This window comes from Manacus candei, unplaced genomic scaffold (genome assembly GCF_025592945.1).
Source record: "Manacus candei isolate 608988 ecotype Guabito, Panama unplaced genomic scaffold, ASM2559294v1 h1tg000023l, whole genome shotgun sequence".
Taxonomy (NCBI): domain Eukaryota; kingdom Metazoa; phylum Chordata; class Aves; order Passeriformes; family Pipridae; genus Manacus; species Manacus candei.
The window spans coordinates 1,607,412-1,633,894 of NW_026138071.1; the positions used below are offsets into that span (position 1 = coordinate 1,607,412).

General features: G+C 40.6%; 1 protein-coding gene across 16 annotated transcripts in view; it reads right to left on the reverse strand.

Annotated features, from left to right (window-relative positions):
- Positions 1-26,483, reverse strand: part of KALRN (kalirin RhoGEF kinase) — a 505,663-nt gene that overhangs the window by 185,749 nt on the left and 293,431 nt on the right. For all 16 annotated transcript variants that reach the window (XR_007904562.1, XR_007904561.1, XR_007904560.1 and 13 more), the window contains 3 exons: positions 22,678-22,869; positions 7,918-8,087; positions 1,832-2,006 (listed from right to left, as the gene is read on the reverse strand). Coding sequence is in view for 13 of the 16 variants with exons in the window: in XM_051787529.1 (XP_051643489.1) it covers positions 1,832-2,006; positions 7,918-8,087; positions 22,678-22,869 (537 nt within the window). In the remaining 3 variants the exon portion in view is untranslated. The remainder of the gene's footprint in view (positions 1-1,831; positions 2,007-7,917; positions 8,088-22,677; positions 22,870-26,483) is intronic.

Genomic DNA, 26,483 nt, shown 5'->3' on the forward strand with positions numbered 1-26,483 from the left:
TCAGATGTTCATATGATAAAAAATAGAAAATCTGCAGTGACAACTAATGATTTTCTTTAAAATCCTTTCTAGCTAATCTGATTTTAGACGACTCTGAAACACATTTCAATTTTAAATATTTTAATGTATCACAACCACTCCATTCTATGAATACACAGAAGTAAGATTCATGCAGAAACAAAATCAGAGGCATCCACACAGTCTTCCCATTCTGGCATCACATATGGAAGGGACTGGTGTAAGCCACATGATCTCCTAATGCCTCAGCTGCCCCATCAGTAAAGTCATGTGGGGTGGTAACTGTCTGTGAGATCTTTGATTGAAAGACTATTTACAAAGAAACAGAATTTGAGAGCGGTGATTTATTTTAATTCTGGTTTTTTAAGGTCTTTACTTTGATGAACATAATTCCAGGTTCAGACCTAGAATTTGTAGTGAAACAGGCTGAGATCTTAACGAATAACTCACGTGGATTCACCATATACTCTCTACAGACACATTTGGGTGTTTCAGAAGCACATACTGCTTCTTTCTTTTTTTTTTCTTTATTTTTGAAATCTTCTATTAAAATATAGGAGATACTACTCTTATGGCAAAGTATGTTATCTGACATGAAATACACACATACATTTATACTTACACACACATACAAAAGACACTGTCTCTCAGTATCAAGGAGGCTGCATATAACTGGCAAGTAAATGAAACTATTCTAATTTACATAATTAACAAGTACTGTAGGACAGACTTTATTACAATACCTAACTGTGCAGTCTCAATAGAAAAGCTCAGATACTCCTCACTGATTTCTATCTCTGGCATCCAGTCACAGAACAGGACACCTTTCAGGAAACAGGACACCTCTGTTTCCAGCCTTTTATTTCACTATAATTCATCATGCCATGTCTTAAACACGGAATACAACAAGGCACTCTAAGGCTCCCATTACTTACCAGTACCCACCTTGAGATTACCTACAGATTTACAAAAAATGCCTTCAGGAATGTATCATCACAAAACACAAAAGTGCTCCATGAACTGAGCAAGCACCAGTGGGATACAGCAGGAAGAACACAACCCAGAAAGGACACAAATGCTGACATGAGTCTTTCAGAGATTTTGTGGGCACAAGTTAATTTACATGCTGTTCTTTCTCCCTCATGTCCTATCAGAATTACAGCAAGTAATTACTGAGATTGGCTGTAGTCTCTTCAAAGTTTCTCAGTCCAAGAATACCTCAATTATTAGTGTTTTGATAAGTTTTCCATCCAGTGCTTTTGATTTCAAGACAGAACCGAAAGACCTTTTTTTACATAAGGACATGAAAATGCACTTTAACTTACCCCTCTAATTTTTTTTTCCTTTTTAAATAAATCCACTGTAATGCTTAAGAAGCCCACCTTTTAAATATCCCTTCCTTTTATGCATTACATGTTTTTTTCATTCTGTGGTTTAAAGACAAGCATGTATCTGTTTGTATCTGCAGAGACAAACCTCACTCAGAAGTGACACATTCAAATCCCTGACAGACTCGAGTCAACAGAGAGTTATAACATGGGCACCTTATGAAGCTTCTCTGCAAAGCAGGCAGATTCTCTGCACAGTCAGTTAAGTGCACATGAATCTATTTCAGTGCATTCCAGCACTATATCCTAAAGCATATTTTTAGGCTCAACATGCTGAATTAAAACACGGTTGTAGCTCTCTCTCTGTCCCTCACTGGACAGCTGAGCACAATCAAAGAGCTCCAGATGTATCCCAACAGAGCATGTTTACATGCACTCCCTGTCCCACAGCTCTACCTTTCTCGGGTCATGCAGCCAGCTCTTACCTCAATGGTGTACTGTTCAAAAATCCGGAGCTGAAGGAAAATGTCTAGCTTAATCTTCCTCTCATGGAAGAGCTCTTCCATCTGTACCTGGGCCTCGTCGAGCTGCTGAAGGACAGATTCGATGTGGCTGATGGAGCTATTGTGTGGGGTCTTATTGTTGGAAACCGCAGAGTCCCTGCAGCAAGGCAGAAAGCATGGTTAAAGCTCAGCTTCAAGGCAGGCAAAAGAGCAAGAACTACACACTTGTGGTTCTGTGTGCTGCTGAGAAGCACACCCAAGCACAAAGGGCTGAGGGAACGTGTAAGAGCAAGAACTACACACTTGTGATTCTGTGTGCTGCTGAGAAGCATACCCAAGCACAAAGGGCTGAGGGAACGTGTATGCAAGACTCATCTCGTCTACTCGCCAAAATCCTGTGGCTCCTGAGCTCGGCACAAAGTTTGAACAAGAGGATCATCCTTTCTTGTGTCATGACACTGTGACCTTGCATACTTGGGAGGGGAAGAGAATGGTACATCAATCTCAATGCCTCTCTTGAGGAGACTGGCTGGCAATACCCTTTAATCCTACAGAGTGACCTGCTCCAGCCTATACTCACATCAAACTCAGAGATGCTAGAACTTTACAAGCTAGTTTTCTGCATTTTTTTATTAATTATGGACTAATTGAATCAGAATTATGAGCATTTTAGACCAAGGGGTATGGATACCTTGATTTCCTTTGGATTACGTGGTATAGCAATAGATGTAGAATACACTGTAAAAAATTCCACTGAAGGAAAACACCTTTCAAACACTCCAAGAGATACTGACTTGTCTTTTCATTGGGGTAATTGAAATGAAACATGCCTGTAACAGGTCAGATACTGCTCCATTTACATTTTCCATATACAGGCAGCAGAAGGGAGCAAACCCTTTAAACTAGTGGGCTAGGACCAAGAGGGAGTTTGTTGTACCTGAAAGGACAGTCCTGACAGTTCCTTTTCTATTTGTGCTCTCACATACGTTAATAAGCTCACCTACAGTCTGTTATGTCCTCAGTAATTTTTTTTCAATGACTATTTCATGGTTAAATAACCTTTGCAGACATAAAGAGCTGAAAGCTATCCTCAAATGTTCCACAATAGGTCCCTCAGCTTTCAGAAGAACCAGAAAGGAAACTCTGAGGCCAAAATTTAATCTTGGCTTTAGTACTTAGGCTCAAACAAGATTTAGATGCAATGGTCTTCTCCATCCAACCTCCTCAAAGGTGTGTGAGAGCAGCTGCATTATTTGGCACATTTAATCCAAGACAACAGAAAACCCTACGAAATACACTGGTAGGATGACAGGATGAAGTGGGTAAGCAAGCAGGTCTTACCATCTTTCCTATCGATCTCCAGTTCTGCCTTGGAGAAGGTGGGGAGGACAATTACAAATCCAACAGCACCTATCAGACTATCAGTGCACCAACAAACTCCCACATGTGCAGTGACCCAGCTGACAATACTGGGAGATGAGTGAGATGTCAGGTAATGCTGCCAAGCCACCACACTGTCCTGCAGGGACCAAATGAGACTGGGAGCCATTCTTCTGTCCAGCAAACCTGGGCAGCTGAGGAGGGGTTCCCATGGAGTCTCCCCACTATGGAAGAGTGCTAGCGTGCTTGCAATTTTTAGGTTTTTATTCCCCTTTTCTGGGTTGAATTTTCCCTCCATAAATATACAGCAAAGCATTTATAGTTCTGTAGTTTTCTACAGAACTTAACTGAAATTCTCATGCTTTGCTCTTTGCGAATTATCGTCACGTAGGGTCTGATCAAAACAACGTACAGTCAAATTAATTTAACCCTGTCATTGAGCATAATTGAGAAAAAACCAAGTATAATTTTTTAAAATTGTTTTAAGTTGAACTAGGCACTGACACAGAGTCATTTAACTATGTTTAAAACACACCTTCAAGATTTTAAGGCAAAAAACCACACACGTTATTCTGTTTTCAGTGTGCCTTAGAGGAAAAGAGCAAGCATTTGCCTGAACATCTGAAGTCTAAGAGTAAAACTAAAAATACAGAATGCTATTAACTGCACAGTAGTTAGCTCTTTGGATGTGTTTTGCCTCTTTTTCCTCAAATATTTGATGTTTGATACACTGAACTTCAGATGCTCCAGCATTATTCTGAAGCAAGAACTACCAATTTCCCTTGCTTATAAGGTAATATTACACTAATATTGCTCTCCAGGTGTTATGGTTTATGCCTCACTCTGTCAGTCTGTTTTCAAGTTCTTGATGATCCCAGAGTCCCTCTCTCTGCCTCTACATTAGAGCTGTACAGAGGTAGAAGGGATGAAAATAACTAGGTGAGATTTTGAAACTAGAGCTTAATCTGAGGCTGCATCCAATCAAGTTCTGTTTCCTTCAGACAGCACCTGTCTTCTATAAAAGGACATGAAATATGTCTTCATTCAAATGCAGGATTATTACTATTCATATATTACCTAAACGACTCAATGAATTATTCAAGACTGGTGTTGAATAATCTCTCATGGGATCTAGAGACACACTTAGTTTTAGAAATTCTTTTTCATTAAATATTTCACTCTCCAAATCAAGCCACCCTTGCATTTCAGTGACTGATACTAACAAAGGTTTAAGAGTATTAATCTGGTATTTTTTTAACAGTCCTGTCAGATAAGGTGTTGACAATCCCTGACTAGTTTGGTTTGAGAAAGATCTCCCTTCAGAAAAAAAACATTTCTGAGATTGGAATGCTTCTGTCACAATATTTCTTGCTCTTTCTGGTGAGAAATTCTGGGAGAGAATTAATATAAGATCCTTACTAATCTTTGAAAGGTTATGGATTACAGTTATAAAATTCAAGAAAATTATTGGGAAGAAGATATAAGAAAATAAACTTTGGGGAACATAAAACTGAACTCAGGACATTGCTGCTGAGTTTGTTAAAAAAGAACACTGTGCTCCTATAACCACTTTCAGTGCTTTAACTGGGAGAAAGCTCAGTGAGATATACCCATTATCAAAAGCTGAACTACTGTAAAAAAGGTAAAATAAACAACTCTTCACTGGCTTTTTTTTCAGCCCCTAACATTCCTGCTCTTTCACACCTCACTGAAGCAAGTTATTGTTTTGCCTTTCACAGATGAGCAGAAATATTGCCCCCAGCAGCACCCCTAGAACTGCAGTTCAAAACATTTTCTTTGCCTTGGCTGCTGAGAACGATGATCACCTCAGTAAAACACTGATAGGGAAGGATGGAAAAAAAGTTTCCAATGTTAACCATGACAGGTACAGAGTTGGTAGCCAGGCCTGTTTTATTTCTGACAGGTAGCATCTCTGATCTCTGTACTCACAGTGGCCCTGAAGATCTTGTGTGAAGGACAGTTCCAGGTATCGTATTTAGCTCAGGCAGCTGAGCTTTTCTTCACCCCTCTGGAGGAGACACAGAGTGCCATTACACAAGTGATCTTTTCTAAACCAATATCTGTTCTCTCAAAGATAAGGATAAGAAATGTAAAACTTCCCAAAGCTCTAGTAATTTTATTGCTTTTAACCTGTGTTATGACATGCTTAATAAGAGCGATGTATTTCATTCCCTTCATTGTTGCATTTGCAATCTTCAGCTATTCTTCACAGCAGGTACAAGGTGATCCACACTGTGAAATGCAACCTTGTGTTAAGGAAAGATTGCAGCAATTTTAGTTTTTTTGCTTTTTATCCTTTATCTGTGTCCTCTTTACTGTCACCAGCAGCCACAAAAGCTGTTAGAGTGGGCACATGCAGAGGCGGCTTCATGGTTTTTTCCACACAGTTCTGTTTCACTATTTGCAAGAGTCCAGGATCCCATTACAGGCTTTGGAGTTAGTCAGAGTGCTCAAAACCAACACTTCAATAAGATCATCTTGACAGTTCCATACTGCAAACCTTTGTGTGTTTTGTCTTCCAGACAGCGTTCTCTCTGTGTCTGGTCTTGACTTTATCAGAAGCAGGGGATCACTTTGCACAAATATGCTCACCTTGTTCCACCTTGCTCACTGCCCAGAATACAAGCCAGACACCAAACCCAACAGTTCTTTGTTAAACACAACTGCCACAAAACCTGCCTTGGCATTTTGCAAATATTTGGACATGACACCAATTCCAAACCAAAAGTCCCAAAGCTGAGGCCACTGTCTCTTTTCAAAGACTGAAACTAAGAACTGACTAAGTTTACATTAAGAAAAAGCTGAAGTCCCACACACCATCTTGCAGTTCACCTCTTCCCAGGCTCCACTGACTTCCAGCTCCAGGTATTACCCTGGCCATGCTCCAACTCTACATGCCAATTTCCTGTGACTCAGGTGCAGGCAAAAAACCTTTAGGCCAATCCCACAACCAGAACCAGGACTGCTTGAACACAGACACTTTCTGCAACCCCACAAACCATTCCACACTCCACCTGATGAGCATATACAAGGTCCCTTTCAGGCACTTCAGGTGTGTTCACACTGAAGTGATGCTACACCAACAGGTGGGAAGAATAACCAAAATTCAGAATCTCACTGCTATTTTTGTGATCTCATAGAATTGCCATAAAGTTTGCAAACACTTCCTGTGCATAAAGGGAAATTACCATGCAGAACTTTGACTTATCTGCTCTGGCTGGCCATACATACATTCTTAGCTAAAACTCCTTCCCTCTGGCAGTTCACTTTCCAAACCCAGCATGTTTCTTTTCTACTTTTCTCATCAGTAAAGGTGAAGGTGGATGGAACCTAGCTATGTCTGCTTCTGATCCTTCCTCTCTAACTCTAATCTCAACAAGCAGTACCAGAGCTCAGATCCCTCACTCTCCCACTGTGATGCAGGTAAGCCATATACAGCAAGACTAGGAATTTACATGGGCTCTCCAGGCCTGAAAGGCAATCAAAATCTAGAGCAGCCCTCTCAGACCTCTTTTCTGACCCACAGGAGACTCTGCCTCCAGAATGACAGGAAAAAGCATAGAGAAAAGCTCAGCACATGCAGTAGTAGAAGGCTCAAGGACTCCAGGAGGGCTCTTAAGAGCAGAACTCCACCAGTCTTTCATTATCCACTCTGCTCTAGAGCATCTTAGGCTTTTCCTATCATGGCTCATGGTTTTCTGAACTTTTCAGGTGGGAAGTTAAGGCATCAGATTAGGAAAGCTCAGGGTGAGGAGGGTGATCTAACTCTCTGGGACAGTGTCTGGTGAAATGCATAAGACCTGGGAGATTTGCATAGTATTTATGTATACAGAACATGCACACTGTGTGCTTGTAAATAAGGGTAACCTGTAACAATACAAAGATCTAAATAATAAGTGATGCATTGGACTTGGTTTGACACTCAGTACATCCCTTAAAGGCAGGAAAACTCACTGCTGTCAACAAAGTTGAAGGCACAGTAAACCACTGTAAGAATAAATGAGAGAGATTTCTCAATTACAAATTCTATATAAGTTTACTCTGCAAACATTCATGTGATGATACTTGCAGATTGAGAAAGCAAAAAAAAAAAAGCCCAAACCCCAACTTCTTCATGTATTTTAAATCAGGCAAAATGAGCTGTTTTAATTCATAACGCAAGGAGAACCAGCAGTATAAGAGCCTCTTTGACACTATGAATAAACCCCACATAGACAAAGATAAATAGAAGGGTGCTGCATGCAAAATGAAATAGTGAAGACTGTTAGACACGTGTGTATTTTATTAAGAGGAATACACTTCTCCTAAATCGGGAATAACCACATAAATCACGAGGCCTCGGCTCACAACCATTTAACAATCTTCTATAAATACCAACTAAAAATATTCACTTCAAACACATTTATTTCAATTCACTTCACTGTGCCTATAAATAATCTCTCTGTCAAACAGAAAACCCATGCTGATCCACAGACTACTCTAATCAGTCCACACAAATCACTCCTTGCAGTTTCAATGAAACACTCAAGGAATCTGAAGAATTATAAATAAGCAAAGAATTAATAAACTCTCCCAATTAATCCTAGCTTACAGTTCCCTATTTATGCACCTCTAAACCACAGCATGTATCAGATTTCTCAACACCTGTCCTCCAGGTGGATGCTTACCTGAGCTGTTGGATTAGATCTTCCCCTTCTTTAATAACATTGAGGGTAGCATCCAAGGTGGCTGTTTGTTGCTGCTGAAACTGCTTGATAAGCTCCTGAACCGCATCCACAGAGTCAGCACAGACATCCTCTAAGAGCTCCTTCTGCAGATCTTCCATCCATATCCACAGCTGGGAAGGAGGGGAGGGAAATATAAATCACAGAGGGATTGAGATTTAACCCTTTTGCTCTCTATTTCCAGATCCATAGGCATTAAACAGGGCTGCATGTTTCACATGAAAACTGACCTAAAATTTCTAAAATCAAAAAGATACATTTGTTATCGATCCCATTTAAAGCAAGGAAGTAAGATAAATACAGTATGAGGTAGGTTTTTTCAAAAATTAATTTGAATTTCAGTTTATTCTACGACAATAACTAATTATATTACTCTCATTAACTCTTTACACAAGTAACAAATTACAGACTCCTACAGCTGTGACAACCTAACCCTTTCAGGAGCTGAGCACTATCAGCTGCTATTAATTTTACATGCAGCTGAAGCCTGTTGCAGAACAGACCTAAAATCTTTGGTATGTATGCACGGTACTGGCTGAAGTCTAGCTGTGCCTACTCAGCTATGCCTTCCCAGGGTTTGGGGTTTTGTTTTTTTTTTTGTTTCCAACACTTAAACCTCCTCCTCAAAATGCACTTCAGACTCTGCATTTTAACTCTGGGAAAATCCAAACATAGGAGACAGCAATATCACCAATCAACCCCATGCAGATGCATTAATTTTAAATGGTCTTGACTACCAATTTTAAAACCACAATCACAGCAACAAATCATTTGCAAGTGCTTGGATGAGAATTTCCAGCCAGCTGTTCATCAGAGGTCTGGACAGGGGCAGGCATGTCCCAGCAGCCTCTTGCTGGCTGTAAAGGCTTAAAGCGAACGGAGGTTTCCCCTTTAAGCTTGCTCTGAAGAGTGAGTGTAAAATTCCACCTACTGAGCTGGCAGCTTGCCAGCAAATCCTAATGACTCCACCAGAGAGACTGTTTTCTGTGCCATGCTTGCCCCATTAACCCACATTTTGCTGGTATATGCTGTGAGGTAGCAGAGAAGTACGGGAGTGAGAAACAACACGTTGCGCCAGTGCACTGGGAAATGTCAAGGGGCGAGGTGCTGGAGGTAGCTTTGCCTGCCATTCCAGGGAGCTGCAGAGCAGTTGGTCTCAGAGGAACCTAGGGGTGCACATGGAGGGGACAACAGACGTGTGTGGGTGGCAAAGAGCTGGTAAAACCATTTGTGTTCAAAATGAGTTGCTTCTTAGACTGCGAATTCTGCATGTCCACATAACACGAGAGGAGGACAAGGACACCTAAGGCTCCAGCTAGCAAAGCTTCTCACAGCCCAGGGTCTCCACCTAAGGCCAGTCACCAAATGCTACACTATACACACACTAAGGACTTCAGGGATATCATGCTGACCTAAACCAAAATAATCAAAATCAGAACCTGTCCCAGCACTGCTCATGATACCAGAAAAGAGAGAGCCCAACACCTTGTGCTCTGTCCCCACCTCTGTTACTGATTCCTTGCTTGACAGACTTACAAAAACAAGTTTTAAAACATATGCTTAATTTGAAGGCTTTTCAGATTTTCAGAGTCACCTTTGAATATTTTGGGTAAACACCTCTGTTTATTCATAAGTAGCGTAATCATAATGGACTGCACTACTACTGGCCTGCAATGGAATGTATTTGCTCAGGGTATTTTACATATTTTTACATTCTCAGGAAAAAGGCATAGTATAAAAGAATGAAATGTAAGTAAGCAGTCAGGCTTATGAAATAAATGAAAGAACAAAAACACATTTAAACAGTCAAATAGAAAGTTTTTTTCATTTGTGGCCTTAGATTCATGCCCTGAACTCTGAGAAGCCACCATAAAGGAAAATGCATTAATGCCTTTATATATAAATTACACTCAGAATCTTTCTGGTTTTGATCCAATCCCTACAGCCACTCAAACAGTAGGGACAGCTGCATTATAACAGACGAGGACCAGGTTGTTCAGGAATATTCCTTTTTCTGCTTAGCAGATCTTCAAGTAACAGAGCACGTTGTAAATACAGAAGAGAAAAATGGCTATGTGTTTAAACCATCATCCTGTTTCGAGGTGGGAAAGCCAACAGTTTTTTAATTTCTTTCTGTTCTTTGTCATATCTCGTTTTCCCATTTAAGATAACAAAAAACACTCCTTTACAAAAATGACAGTGAAATCAAGAACTTGCTTCAATGTTAGGAATCTCTTGAAATCATCATTAGAAAGGGCAGAGTAGAAAGTTTCCAATCCCCCAATTTCAGAGGAAAATCCTGCTTTCAAAAGTGTCTTCAGAACCCAACTTTTACCAGCAGCCAAAAGGATTTTGACATTTAAGATCCTAAATCACTTTCTGAGCACACTTCTAAATCAAAACAGTTTTAAAATACTTAAACTCTATTGTACTCACCTGGAACCAAAACACTCATTAATGTCTGAGAGCATTCAAATATATTAACTCATATTAGCTTCAGATGTTTCCATTAATGACCTCTGACTGTGAGGATTTGCATAATAAAATCTATCAGAATCTAGGTCATCCTTGACTCAGAGGCCTTTAATCCTCTAGACTTCACCAATCCCTGGGAAACCCTAATACAAAGATCAGTCAATAATATTAGGAAGATCTTTCAGGAACAATTCACAATAGGAACCTGATTCAAAAATCTCCCAGGTTATGTGCTACAACTAATAGCACCTGGAATAAGTTGCTACCAAGCCCCACTTGTGAATGCCACAGCAGTGAAAAGATGAACTACACTGTCACTGCAACACCAGAGTCAGAAAGGCTGTTAATCATGAAACAGAAATCACATCCTGGTTGTCACTGCTCAGGAAAATCACTCCCTGTTAGTGCTTGATGTTTCATTCCACTGCAACTATTCAAGCACTTAAAAAAAAATCCTGACTATTAAAGCCCCAAATCACTAGACACCTTGTGCATTTCCAGTTCATGCTGTGACCTACTCTAAGCAGTTAGATAGTCTAGACTGAGTGAACTGTTTCAATTTTTCATTGAAATCTCACACATTGCACAGCACAACTTTTATTTCATATGTGCAGAAACTGACTTCTTTTATTCTTAGCACAAGCAAAATTTGTGAGCACCTGATCCATTCACCTACGTACTCCAAACTTGATCCCGTGCAGAGGGAATATGTAGATACATGCAAACATTCCAAATATTAAGGCAATATTTCCACATACACCTGTGATGACTTTTACTAAGTTTTCCAGTGACACATGTCTCCAGAAAAGAAGATAACTTCTGCATTGCATTATTTAACATGTACTAAGTCAAAAATGCAGAATCCTGAAAACCATAAAGAAGAAACAGAAAAATAATTTTTGTGCTTCCTTTGATTGATCTGGGCTTTGGTATGATTAATTGGATATGGAGATACTAATGCATTAGTGGTAAAACCTGAACTATGTCTATCAGAGAGATTCGACCACAAATCTGACTGATCCAAACCACATGCAAAAATGTTATAATTATCAGCTGCACAAAAGACTCAGGCAAATACCTCACCCTAAAAAGTTCATGCTGAAGGTCCACAGAGGCTCCAGAATTGAGGCTTTATTTATCAAGGTAACATGGCTTTACACAAGAAAATTAATTATCTCCTAGATAATTGACTCCTAGAACAGGGGAAAAGAAGAACGACACCCCTTCTTTCTTTTGAGGGAGCATCTGGTACCTCTCATATATTGTAACAACCTCTGCATCTTTCTTGGATATAAAACACAGGCAGCTTCCCACCATCCAAGAGACAATACAGCTCTTTATTCCCAGCTATTTTAGCTGATGCAATACCCTTCATTTTACTCAAGTACTTAATGGGACCACTTACTGTAGGTTTGAAGGACATCTGTGTCTGTTACTTAGAAATTAATGCTTCTGACTTAGAGTAAGGGACTCTTTAAACAAAACCTGAAACCTAAAGGGATTGCTAAGAAAATGTTGCCTGCATGATTGGAATAACTGTTAAACATCCAATGTTTGTATGCTGCTATTTGTAAGTGACAGAGATGAGTTATACTCCCCTCAAAAGCAGTTTAAAAACACTGAGTAATGAGACCATTGCACAGCAAAGAACCAGACAGTTCAATCCATGAAAATTACCATTGTACAACATTTTTTGCCAGTCATTCAAAACAAGCATGTTAATGGAAAGGAGCAACTTTCCAGGGTATATGTGCTACCCCTTCACTATGTTAGAGAAGCATCATGTATTGTAGGACAGGCCCCCAAAAAGGTGCTCATGACAACTCAGCAAGTGAACATTCATCACAGCAATGAAGACTAGAGCAGAATGAAGAAGAATTCAGTGAAATACAGGGACCCTGGTGCTACTCCATGAATTGTTCAGAGAAGCAAGGGCGGGCTGGGGAAAAAAAATCCAACCAAACCACAAACAGAATTGCTCCACAGAGAGTTGTCCATCAACCCTATTTGACTCTGCTACTATGACAGGCTTACACAAACCTATTCCATTTAGCTTTTTCATAATATGCATTAGGAAGTCACATAGACCTCAAGCTCAGAGTAATTTATGGCAGGACTTGTCTGTGCTTATGTTTAAGCACCTGTTCAAGTACTGTTTTGCATCTGCTTTCACTGCACAACCTTTACTAAATTGCCTGTTCTACTTTGACTTCCCCACACTAAAATGGTGGAGATGCTAAAACTTTCTAGCACAATTACAATTAACCTACATCAGGTGATGTTTATTCACACTTAGAATGCATCCAGTCCTGTTTCAGTTGAAAGAATTGGTGGTTGTTTTAAATTGGAAGTGTATTTCAACAACATTGCCCAAAGTCACATTCAAGGTCTTGTGGAAACGTCAACAGAAACACAGAAAACGATGTGTGTAATGATGAGCTGCAAAGTGACCACATGCCACCAGTGAAGTGTCACATAATGACAGCACACATAATAAAACGTGACAGGATGGGATATGACCAGACACTACACATGAAATGCCACAATACGTGACTTCCATGGTAAGACAACTCCCTGCTGCGAGAAGTAACGTCAGATACCACCAAACTGGTTGGGAAGAAACGACGAGTGGAAAGAAAGGGAACATTCTGTGAAAAATCTGATCTCTTCCTAACCTCTTTCTTGCTTTTTCCTGGCCAATTTATTGACATTCATCCTTGGTTGGGCTGCATCTGGTGCTTCTGTATGCTGATGCTTTTTAATTAGTAACCTTGCCTGTGGCAAAAGGATTTGCACTGCCTAAACATCTGATGCTTCTTCCAAGACCTGCATGGACCAGACTGATATAGCACAAAATAATCTCCTCTCAAGGGAAACATGCTTTGGGTAGCTAGGCTTACATCAGGGAATGTGTAGATCCCCAGCTCAAGGTCATGTAAATGTAATTCAGGGACTGTTTGCTCTAGGAGGGAAAATTGGCTTATAACTGAAGAATCAGATGTACATGTTCTGTGCTTCTTCTACTACCATCATAAATTGTAAAAACATGTTCCTCTTCTACTGTAATTTTAATATGTTACTTGTAATTATGAATCTGGATGTAATTAACTTCAGCAACTGTACCAAGAAAATTCTGCACTTGATCATTCTGATAATAGGCTTAGAAAAGTTCTTCCTATATCAAAGATTTACTCAGATTTACACCAGTGTAACACAGTACAATTTGGTGCTGGAGAAGCTTTCCATACTACAAAATCAGCAATTTACTAAAATAAATGCAGGTACCATTACATTCTCCTTTAATTTTTCACCGGTTCATTACTTTTTTACTGTTTCACTACTTCTCAAATGGAATTTGCACCATCTCTTTCCTCTGTGCTTTTTCCAGTGACTGGCCACTTGCAGTCTTACCCCGATCTGCTGCTTTGAGCCTTTTCTGCAACTTTGTGCACTATGCCCTAGGAACCTCAGAAATAAACCATTTGTGACAATTCCAAATCATTCTGAAACTTGCTAAGGATTAAACAAACTGTGGGGCCTTTCTTTAAGGAAACAGTCTTGTTAGATCCATCAACTTCAAACACTACACTGACACCCTTTTAAACTTGTTGCATAACTCTATTGCACACGTGTACTTAAGGCACAACAGAACGTGCCTTTGAAGTGATGAGTGAGTTACAGGAGTGTCTCTGAATGGCTTTGATGCAGATTTACTCAGTACACAAATTACTGCAGGCACCAGCTGCCCACGCTGTTGCCTTGTACACAGAGGTAAAGCCCACGCACTGGAACTGGGGGAAGCTCATCTTCCTCAGCTTCAGGCAATCGGGACAACGGGCAGTCACGTGTCTAATAAAAAGGTACTTTATGTGAGTTGGCACGTCCTATTTAAAGATGTTCATAAAACTCCCTTCTAGCTGCAGCATGAACCACAGTTATCTGGAGAACAGGGCATACAGGCTGGAGACCCATCTCCATAACACACAAAACACATGCAAAAGCCCTCAAAAGCCATTGACAATATTTGAGTGGAGCCATCATTCAGCAGCAGTGCTGGTGAATGGCCTGAAAAATGTGGATAGCAAAGTGTGAACTTAGATGCAGTCTATAGGAATCCTTTGGCTAGTACATGGCAGAAAGATTGAAAAAACTTCTCTTCCATGTGCCTGCCCTCGCTCTGCAGCAGGTTTGCGTTCCTGACATTTGGTTTATGTGGCTGCATTTACAAGCATTTAATTCTTATTACTTTGATTCTGTCCCACAATTTTTTGCCATCACAGATGGCAGAATTTTATTCACTAGTGGTCTGGCTGTGCTTCAAACTCCCCGGCTCAAGAGCGGGATGTGCTGCCAGGATACCACAGCTCTTTTCATTCTCAGCTTCTTAATCCTTCATGAAAAAAACTTGCTTTCAGGCAACAAATGGACAGGAAAGAAGGGCACCCTGCACCACCCCAGCTGTCCTTCTTCCTCAGTCCCAGGTCATTGGTAGCTTTACAGACAAGATTTAACTCTGGAAAGAAACCACCAAAGTTAATGACTAGTGAATGCTGGCATTTTGGTCAAAGCCACAGTCTATCCTCTGAAGCTAGAGAGAGATTTGCTTTTATTTTGCTGCTTTACATATCTCACACAAAAAAACCCACTTTTCATAGCCACAATTATCAGAATGATAACAGTAAGCTCACAACCCATCTATCTTCTCCAAGGGATCTGCCACACAGGCAAGGGATGGCACACACGTAACCTCTATGTGCAGCTCTGGCAGTTGAATTCTACCTCTGCTTTCTGCCTGCAAATCCACCTCTGATGAGAATATTAGAATGTTTAGGAACTGAGCACTTAAAAAACAAAACAAAACAAAATGAAAACCAACCAACCAAAACACCCAGCAGTTACTTAGAATCACAGAATCATTAAGGATGGAATAGACCTTTAAGATCATTAAGTCCAACCATCCACCTACCACTACCACCCTGTTCACCACTAAACCATGCCCTTACATTCCATATCCAAATATTTTTTGAACACTTCTAGGGTTAGTGACTCCACCACTTCCCTGAGCAGCCTGTTCCAATGACTGACAACCCTTTCTGTGAAAAAGAATTTCCTAATACCCAAACTAAATCTCTGCCAGCACAACTTGAGGCCGTTTCCTCTCATCCTGTCACTTGTTACTTGGGAGCAGAGACCGACCCCCATCTCACTACCACCTCAGGGAGTCATAGAAAGCAATAAGGTCCCCCATGACCCTCCTTTTCTCCAGACCAAACACCTCCAGTTCCCTCAGCTGCTGCACATAAGACTTGTGCTCCAGACCCTTCACCAGTTGTCCTTCATTGTCCTTCATGGGACACACTCCAGCACCTCAATGACCTTTTTGAAGTGAAGGGCCCAGAATTGGACACAGCACTCAAGGTGTGGCCTCCTCAGAGACAAGTACAGGGGGTGGTCACTGCCCTGGTCCTACGGCCACACTATTGCTGATCCAAGCCAGGATGCCATTGGCCTTCCTACCCACCTGGGCACACACTGGCTCATGTTCAGCCAGTCAGCCAGCATCCCCAGGTCCTTGTCCATGGGGAAACTTTCCAGCCCCAGCCTGTAGCACTCCATGAAGTTGTTGTGACTCAAGTGCAGGACCTGGCACTTTGATTTATTGAACCTTACAAAACTGGCCTCAGCCCACCAATTCAGTCTCTCCAGATCCCTCTGCAGAGCCTTCCTCCAGCAGATCAACAGTCCCACCCAACTTGGTGGTCTGTGAACTTACATAGGGTGCACTCAATCCCTTATAAAAGCATTTGGGTTTTTTTCATCCTCTTGTCTTATGATTTCTATGCTTATAATACTCTCCTAATCAAACTACACGGATTCAGCTCCCAGAAAAAATAATGTTCATGCTTATAAAAGGCATAAGTCTAAGATTTGAGGTTTCACAGCCCTGCAGTGAGAGAGACTTTCAAAGTTTGAGTTTGCAGGTTAATGTAATGTTATGCCAATGAAGGACAAATTTCTAGCTTCTGAATAAGGCACACAGTACTTCATTCTAACACTGTAAAGTGATGGGATGTGAAATGGCCACTCAGTGATTATTTTATGTGCACAGAGACAGTTTGGGTCATTTCAATTTTTCATCTTTTCCTTGTTTTTTAAATCTGGACATAATACAAGAAAAGGAACAAAAGCGCTGTTCAGGACAGGAGTAGTGTGTAAGTGTGTAAGACAAATACTTTGTGGTAGACATGTTCAGAGAACAAGACTTTTCCAGAATTTCCAGAAGTTGCCAGGAAGTGGAGTTGCTAAACTGAGTATATGCCCTGCACCACAAATCTCTATTATGGAATGGGCAATTGCTCTGAAAAAAAAAGTCAGTATTAGCAGTAAAAGTCAAACAACTGTAACATTAACTTTGAATCCTGGGTCAATTTACAATGAATGACAGGATTACACTATATATCCCAGAACCACTGTCATGTTTGCTCCATGATTAACTTCGATACATTCTGTCAACTCTTCTGAGGAGAGTCAACAGCAGCGGACCTTAGCCCCATGAGCTTTCTGCTCCCTCTGCCTCTAAGTGAGGGACAAGCCCTGTCAAAATTAGTGATCTACACTGATATAATCGCCTAATCACAATATTCAGCTGAAGCAGAGCGAATTTAATTTCACAGGTCTTGGTTATCAAGTAAAATAAAGTTAGCAGTGCCTGCAATAAAACGCTGTTACTGTTCCTGACTGACAGGGCAGACCCACTCCATTACTCACTTGAGTAACCTCACTGATCTCTGTGGGGTGACCAAGGTGACCTGCTGACCACAAATAATTTAGGTTATAGTACAGGAAGTTGTCTGACACTTAATGGTCCAGGACTTTGCTCTCGGTTTCTCATGGTCTTATCAGATAAGCTGTTCGGAGTGAAACTTTCCATACCAGGTATCTGCCTAAGGTACAACTTGATGGAATTTGAGGTAAAAGGTCCAGAATGAGAGGAAGGGGAAAAAGAAGTTATTTTGCCTGTGTTAGGAGTCTTATTTCTGCTCAAATGAGATGCTCCAGACCCTCCATGCTTTTAAGCAAGGGTTTGAAATTTTGCAGGGTTTAGCCTTAATGTCAAGAATATACATTATGTCATCCCTGTGAAAATTTTCCCAAATTTGGTCACTCAGAAGACCTCTGCCAAGTTTCAGTTTGCACACGTTCAGTAAGAACCTGTTAAGAGTCTGGCAGTTCATTGTTCTCAACATAAAATATTTTCTGAGCATACTCATCCTCCTGTTCTGTGGGCCAGGTAGACCTGGCAGGCTCCACATGGAGCTGGAAGCCCTGAGCACCTCATCCTACTGCTCTTCTGACCCACTGAGGGCCAACAAAGCACATGACCTGAAACCACACTACTCTGGCTTTTTCCTGCTGGACTCAACGCAGGAGTGGAAAACTGAAGCCCACAGAGAAATGAGAAGCCTAGAAGTGGTAGAACATGCTCTTCATGCCCCAAAGAGCTACGAAACAATTGCAGAACTGCTTTGTGGTTCAGTTAAGACCAATATGCTGTAGAAGGATTCAAATTCAGTGAAGTTCCTTCTTCTTCTTAAGTTAGCAAGTGCATTATCAGCCAATACAACAAGTAACACAACAAACCTAAATCATCATTTAATTAAGCAAGAGTATTTTAAAAGTTTTTAATGATATGGAAATGGTGACAGTGTTGTTTCCTGTCTACATTCTAATGGAATTGTAAAGTACACTTCAGAATCTTAAGTATAAAATTGTGAGACACTAAATTATTAAGATTCAGACAATGAATTACAAGATGTTTTTATTATTTGCCTTGAGGTTTTTGAGTCTTCAGGGTGTGATTTCATCACATCTGCAACCTCTTCTCCAAGAGGCTCAAAAACTATTTTCTTTTAAACAAAATCAAATGCCAAGAACCCTGTATCATCATTTGATCATAGCAGCTGAAAACTCACAGAAAAACTTCAACTATCATGAGATTTGTGATAAAAGTGTAAGATCTGACAATCCTGCCAATAATTTATTCAGATCTGAAGTAAAACCTGAATTCAATCACACTTAATCCTGAGAGAAATTATTCAGGTACAAGACTGTTGAATGCATTTATGCCAGCGATAATAATTTATAACTTTACCCTGCCATCCAGATAATTGGATTTGATCCCCAAGGTATCAGGTTTCTGTGCGCACCATCAGGAATACCTTGGTCTAAAAGGGCACAAAAATATTGACTACAGGCTAAAAGAGTGTAATGAATACTGTAGGACAGTGGGACGCACAAAAACTCTTTTATAGGCATGGTAGCAGGACAACTACATCACTCATGAGTTATGACACTAGCAATCACTTAGGGAACTGCTCTAAATTTATGCCTCTAAAATGTTATTACCATACCAGAAAGTCCTTGTTTCAGCCTATTGCATTTATTGTTAAGTAAGGTCACTTAAAAAAATATCAGAATTATTGTTATGCTTAACTGACTTTATTTTTCATATTCCTTCAACTGTATAAGTAAGTGTTTAGCAGAAAGAATCCTCTTATAATGCTTTCATATGAACTGAGCAGTAATTCAAGTCCACTGTACTATAAAAAAAAATGCTTAACTTTCATTACCCGTGGGATATCTGCATTTAAATGACTCCCTAATGGTGAAGAAATTCTAGGAAGACAGACTACAAAAGGAAATATTTCTTTGACAAAATCACTTTTCAAAAATAGGAGCTGTTAAGAGTTTCTCAGGTGCTGGGAATCTGAGCAGCCTCACGTGGAGATGAAGAGCTGGGCAGAGTACAGGTGAAGCAGTGAGAAGTTCACAATCAATGAATTCATCCACACCTGAGAAGTACCACATCAGAAACACAATTCATCTGTGATAGGAAGACTGTCAGAAGAAACATGTTCATTGTAGGAAGATATTTAGAATACTTCCATAAAAACAGCATCAGTAAGACAGATTCTTTCTACTTAATTCTCTCTTTAACCAGTTTTGTCTCAATATATTAATACAACGTTTAAAAATGAGAATTTGTGAAACTTAGATGAAAAATACATCTAGGCCATAGTTCCCTGCATTAGGGCCAAAAAAACAGAATCACAGAATATGCTGAGTTGAAAGGGACCCAAAAGGATCATCTAGTCCAACCCTTAGCCTATCCCCAAGAGCCACACCATGTGCCCAAGAGTATCATCCAAACGCCTCTTGAACTCTGTCAGGTTTGGTGCTGTGACCACTTCCCTGGGGAGCTGTTCCAGCCCCCAACCACCCTCTGGGTGAAAAGACTTTTCCTAATATCCAACCTAAACCTACCCTGGCACAACTTGAGGCCCTTTTCTTGGGTTCTGTCACTGGTCATCGCAGAGCAGAGATCAATGCCTGTCCCTCCTCTTCCCTTTCTGAGGAAGTTGTAACTGCAATGAGGTCTCCCCTCAGCCTCCTCCAGGCTGAACAGCGACCTCAGTCAGTCCTCACATGGCTTCCCCTCAAGGCCCTTCACCATCTTCACGGCCCTCCTTTGGACACTTTCCAATGGCTTAATATCTTTCCTATATTGTGCTGTCCCAAACTGCACACAATACTCAAGGTGAGGCTGCCCCAGTGCAGAGCAGAGCACGACAATTCCCTCTCTCGACTGGCTTGCGATGCTTTCCCTGATGCCCCTCAGGACATGGTTGGCTCTCCTGGCTGCCAGGGCACTGCTGACTCAGATTCAACTTGCCATCCACCAGGACCCCAGGTTCCTTTCCTGGCACTGTTTTACCCCAGTCTGTACGTATATCCAGGGTTGTCCCATCCTAGATGCAGAATCCGTCACTTCCCCTTGTTGAACTTCATACAATTGCTGATCGCTCAGTTCTCTAATTTGCTGAGGTCTGCAGGGCCTCCCTCTATCTGTTATTATTTAAATGTGTATCTGTTTTTTATTAGTATTGAAGAATGACAATTACCTTGGTATGTATACATGGTATACTCATGTATATTTCACAATATACATGAAGAGCCAAGCAAGGCCAAGCAATGCGTCATTTCTACTTGAGCCCATCTATTTATAGCTTAAAAAGGCAGATACAGATCCAAACATGTGCTAAGGCTCTCTTGTTGTAATGCTTTGCCCTTTGTACCAGTTCATCCCTGGCAGTATACTGTTACTTCACTGTGTCTGTGGGGATCCCTACGGCTGGCAGACAAACACTAAAACCACAGCAATTTCCTCACTTGTTATTTTTGGCAAAAGAAATGAAGTATTGAGTTGCTTGACCCCCACCAGTGCAGAAAAATGTCCCTGAAGGAAGCAGGTAGTGACACACAGTGAAATTCATTGAACCTCCAGAAAATCAGTGTTTGGTCCCAACAGGAATGAAGTAACACAGAAATAAGTAAACAAAAACTTCCTTCTTCTTGCAGAGCTACTGGGCATCCTCAGATTTTGGGCAACTGTTTGAGACTGCAATAACTTCAGCAACCCAACCCAACAGCTTTCATTCATTCTGATGGACATGGATTCCTGTGTCCACCCTGACTTTGCTGATGCCCCAGTTTTATGCTACAGCTCCCTTGACTGGTCCTCTGGAGAGAGAATTATAGAACCATAGAATAGTTTGGGTTGCAAGGGACTTTTATAGGAGAGAGGTACCCAGAGTTTGTCCACTCTGGATCTTCTTAAAAGTGACATGAAGTAATTACTGAACTTTCCAAAAAGGCATCACGACACCAATCTGTCCCATGGGTAAACACTTATGAGGAAGAGATTTAGCATTTACTCTCAACACCTTATGAAACAGCATTGATGCTATCACAAAAGACTGGTTTTTAAAACAATTTTCAAAAAATGTTCATTTTTATACATCTGCTTTTCTATTCACCAAAACGGAGCTCATTAAAACCAGGTGTTTGGAGCAGGTAAACTCCCTTCTTGTTGAAGACAGACAGGAGTGAGTATAATGCACTGCAATCCCAAACCCTTAATGTAACGAAGCTCTATTTCCCAAACCCAAATTAGGCTACACAGTACCAGTAATTATCAGAAGAAATTTTGATGATAGAACACATAATATTTACACCAAAAACTTCCTAGAGTCATGCCTATCTTTTTTTTTTGACTACTCATCACCTGCATAGGTGAAGCAAGGTTAATCACAGTAGGAAACTGTTAAGAAATAATTTTTACTGAGGAAATAACCAATTAAGTTTCCCCAGTGGCAAACCAGCATAGCTGCAAACATTTGAGCTACTTTGGAAACAACAGCAGTACTCACAAGCTGAAAGTTAACTATATTTGAGTATATTGCAGAAGCAGAATGTAAAAGAAAAACCTTCGTGTACCAACAGCTATAGTAGACATGGTGTAAGTCCATCTTCCACACACATAAATATGAACATGTGCACACACCCTCTACTTCAGGAGGCTCCCCAACACACTGAAGCCTGCTATACACAACTGGTTTGTAACATGTAAATCAACAAACACAGGCATGATCAAGAGTGCTTTTGCAAACAGATGTTGCAGAGCATGAAAACAACCATCCCAACTAATTCCATCTCTCTCTCAGCAGAAACCCTATTTGTAAAAGTCACTCACCACTGAATGGCCTCTGGCCTGCAGAAAAATTTGAAGTATGCTTTAATTACATCCCCAGTGGCCTCCCATTTGATGTCCTGTCCACTGTATCTCTGGCAAGACAGCCTTATCTCTGGATATTTCTCAATTACACTAAACAGCATTTATTCAGGTCCCCACTGATTCACTGTTTCAGTATGAGACTATTTGCTCTTTAAGAGTTACTTTGAAAAGTCAAGTCTAACTCATTAAACAATGTAAGATTTCCAGTAACACATAATAATAATGGCTAAATTAATTAACATTACATTCAAATGGAATCCCTCTGAGAATACATATCAGGCTACTGGCATGCTGATACCTAATGTGTTAATATCAACTCATGTTCTTACAAGAGAATTCTTACTTTCTAACAATACATTCTAGTCATGAACTAAGTACCACTTGATTTGCTGCCCCTGTATTTTAGTGTAACGCTCATATGTCTAATTCACATTTTATTTCCTCGTTACGACAGTTAGTCATCTGCATGAAATGAACTAGATAATATCAGCCCTGTCTGGTGAAGATGCCTTTTCTCTGTGATCTGAGTTTTCAAAGTCAGCCTCTTGCAGCACCCTACAACACACAGCAAAATTCCCTCATGCGCATCTTACCTCTTTGGTGTGGGTATGGAAGGAGACTGACATGTCCAAGAGAAGTTTCCTCTGTTCCACCCTCCGGACAAAATCCTGAATCCGTACTTCCAGATGCCGGGCTGCTTTATAGATCTCTTCAGGGTCACATTCCCCAGTCTGAGCCAACTGCTCTGCAGCCTCCAAAAGCTTGTCTGCATTGGTGTATGTATTCTACCGGCAAACAAAGCAAGAAACACAGTATGAGTAATACAACTGTGGCATTTAAACCCCTGAAAGAGGCTCTTTATACTTTCAAAGGCATGAAAGCAAGTGATTACCAGAGTTTTAAAACAATAGTAATATTTCCTACTGGCACTGCCATCTGTGAAAGGAGAATGTATAAAGCCCCATAGACTAATCCCTGAGTACACATGAAATAGTTTCTTATTTGAAACACACCACTGCAGCTCAATACTGCCAGACACAGCAACAGGGCTGCCCACTTGTTTATTTCCGAGTTCCCTGCCATTTCTCAAAGATAATGTAATGAAGCAAATGGGGCTGACCACCTCAGAAGCCTACAGTGTCTCACGTGACATTCAGCCACCAGCTTATTGCGATGGCCTCCCAACAGCTCTCACATTACAGCATGTAATCATGTTAGCCAGAGATGTCTCAGCCCCAAGAAATACTTGCCTTCCACTAGCTTTTGTGAGATAGCTTGAGACGACCATGTCTTCAAGCCCCTTCTACTTTTTTCCTGGTCTGCATCATATTTCTAAATGGAGTAAGTCTGTGTGATTAGCTTGCAGCTGCCAGTGTGTAATGCTCATTTCCAGTTTGTCTGAGGCACTTACTTGTCCTGCATTACATAAGAATTTGATCACTGCACCATCCTGAACAAATTTACCCCATAGCCATGGACTTTGCTGTATGAGATGTATTACTCCTGCTTAACAGAGAGGGAACTGAAGAACTCATAAGTGAAGTGATGTATCCAAGACACGCAAGACTGTCAAGGAACAGAGGGGAATTCCACCAAACTTACCTCAAGTTTCAAACCACCTACCCATCCTTTCTCTTACTTTCATGTTTACGGAAAACACCACTCAACTAAAACACCAGAGAGTCTCATAAAAAACGGCAGAAACGGACAGGGAGTGCAGTCATCTTCTCCATATCTATGGAGTTATGGTTTAGTCAGCTGTGTTCAGCAAACTAAACATAGCCAGCCCTTGCTGTTATAGAAAGGCTTTCTTCACTCAAGATGAGGCCACTAGCTCTGTGATATTTAACACTTAACAAAAATAAGGAGAGACTGATATCAGCTTAAGAGTGTTTCCAATATCAGGCAAGTTCTTCACAACCGCTCAGCATTGGCCTAAGGCTGCTCCCACTGGGAATTTTAATCTCCTCATCAATAGAAGCAGAACTGTAGCACTTTCCTTTTCAAAATCCTCTTTGGTTTAAAAATGTACTCAACTGATGCATATACACAAACTACCTTTGAACACTGTGGACACCCATGTACTGCTGAGCATTAAAGGAACAGTGTCAAACATTAAAGCCATGAATCAAGTCATGTTGTTCCTACTTACATAACATCCTGCTGCAGTCAACAGTTGTTGTTTAAGAAAATATTCAGTACAAAAATGGAGCACTGACCTCCAAGTGTTTAATGGGGGAAAATATTTCCAGTTATAAAAAGAAGAAAGAAAACAGCTCATTCACTGTTCATTTTCCCAGTTTCTGAGGGCTGACTATAAATATACAGTATTTGCATTTCTCCTTTTGGACTGTGAAGAACATATTTGAGGCAGTTTTGTTACCAATAGTAAATTTTTTATTCCCTCACTTTCAGGCTACTCCTATAATGGTTAGGCTGTTAACAGCAGCAAAATGTTATGTTTTAATAATAATTTTTTGGAAATCTCTTCAGATGAGAGTTTGTAAAAAATGTTCCACATAATGTGATCTGACTTAGGGTCCAGTTTCACTTAACAGCATCCTTTCTGAATGATCCTCTTCCAATAATATTTGGAGCAAATGCCAAAGTTAGCACTATTTTTCAAAGTCTAGTCCACTAGGGTTTTTCACACATTACCACTACAACAGCTCAAACATCAGTCCAGCTCCCTGAGTAGAAGACTGCTTCTGCTTTTATACATGTTATTTAGTATACTTTTAAATGCCTTCAGTCTCTCCTCATGCACAGATTTGGGATACAGAACACCTTTGTTGAAATACAGTATGAATACAGCTTTGTTGCATTTGTCCCTAATATACTTATGTCCATCTCTGCTGAAAACCATTACAAGTTTACTGTCTCCAACACGTGCTCCATCAAATTACATGTGGATAAGGGGAGTGCACTGATACAATGACCAGATATAAATACACTGGTGAAAGGGGTAGAGGATGAACCCTAGAATCTGGGGAAAAAGAATGCAGACTGGCCTCAACAAAGGCTCTGGCCACACTGCACAGGCAACAAAAGATGCAGTTGTCCCGCAGAAGCCCCTTTGCATTGAACAAGGTTCTCCAAAGGTAAAGGGGATTTTCTGCAAGGAGGCTGGATGGGTGTGGAAGGAGCCACACACAGTGTTTTCCCTGGGCTGTGACAGGCACTGTCAGCATACAGGGATGCTTCCCTGAAGCATTCATACCTAATTTTGGACATGGTTGCATAAATGTGTCATGCACAGAAAGCTTGAACACGGTGCATTTTAAGTATGGAAAAATTTTTGTTCTATTCTTTTTCTGCCTTTATCTGCTGAGTTCACAGGTAAGTGTCTGGAGTTTAAAAACAGATGCAGTTTGACAGAAAAAAACACCAATGGTTTTATCCCTGCCATTCTAGAAGGAAGGCCTGGTGCTGAGAGATTTCCAGCTCATTGCTGCAAATTTAAGAGGCTTAGATACATTTCAGATAAACAGCCACATTTGGGAGTTAACCACACTCGCCTTGAACTCCAGTTTGTTGTACTCATGAAAGAAGTGTCATCTGTTGTCATCTGTTGAGATTTACACAGAGCACAGGCTGAATAAGCTGGAGGTCATTTGGTGAGGGCTTGCTCTACTTCTGTTCTGTTCATCTGCTTAAAGTGCTCATAAATCATAGCAGAAGTTGTTACACATATCAAATATTTTTATGTACATGTATTTTTCTACAGTGCTGAACCAATGCTCTGTTGAACCTGAGAGTTTCATATCCTGGTTGGTACTATAATACTTCCTGCACTGCTCCCCTGCTCCCTACATTTTCATCCTGAGCTTACTCTCTTGTTAGTAAGCTCTTCAGAGTAGATACCTTTATTTTATATGTTTGAAGCACTTTGTACTTTCTTGATGTGATACAACCCTGGATCATGCAGGGTGAGAATCCAAGAGAGAATGAAGTCTTATGATGAAGAAAAGCATGTAATGCCTCCTTGTCCCAGTAACCCCAGCCAGGAGAGGTTAACTCAGATTCCAAGCCCTTTTGAGGTGTAGCAGGATCTGCCAGGAGCACAGGATCTAGGTGCATCTCCAAATTGGCATCAAGATTCAAAACTTTGGAAGAAGGTTAAGACCTAATGTAACTGCAGAATTAAATTTTTCCTACTAGAAGGACAATCGTGGCTGTCCCCTTTTCTGCAAACCACAGATCCATGGAAAGTTTACTGAGGAAAGTGACACCAAAAATGGCTAATCCCTCCAAGGGGAGATCCCAGGAAGAATCTCTCCTCTGCATCTGTGGAAATGAGTTCCTGCCAAACAATAAAAGCACAAGTTACACAGAAAAAATAATCTACTAGTTATAAAATTATATGCTTTCTGAAATTTTAGGGTTGTGGGCATTTTTT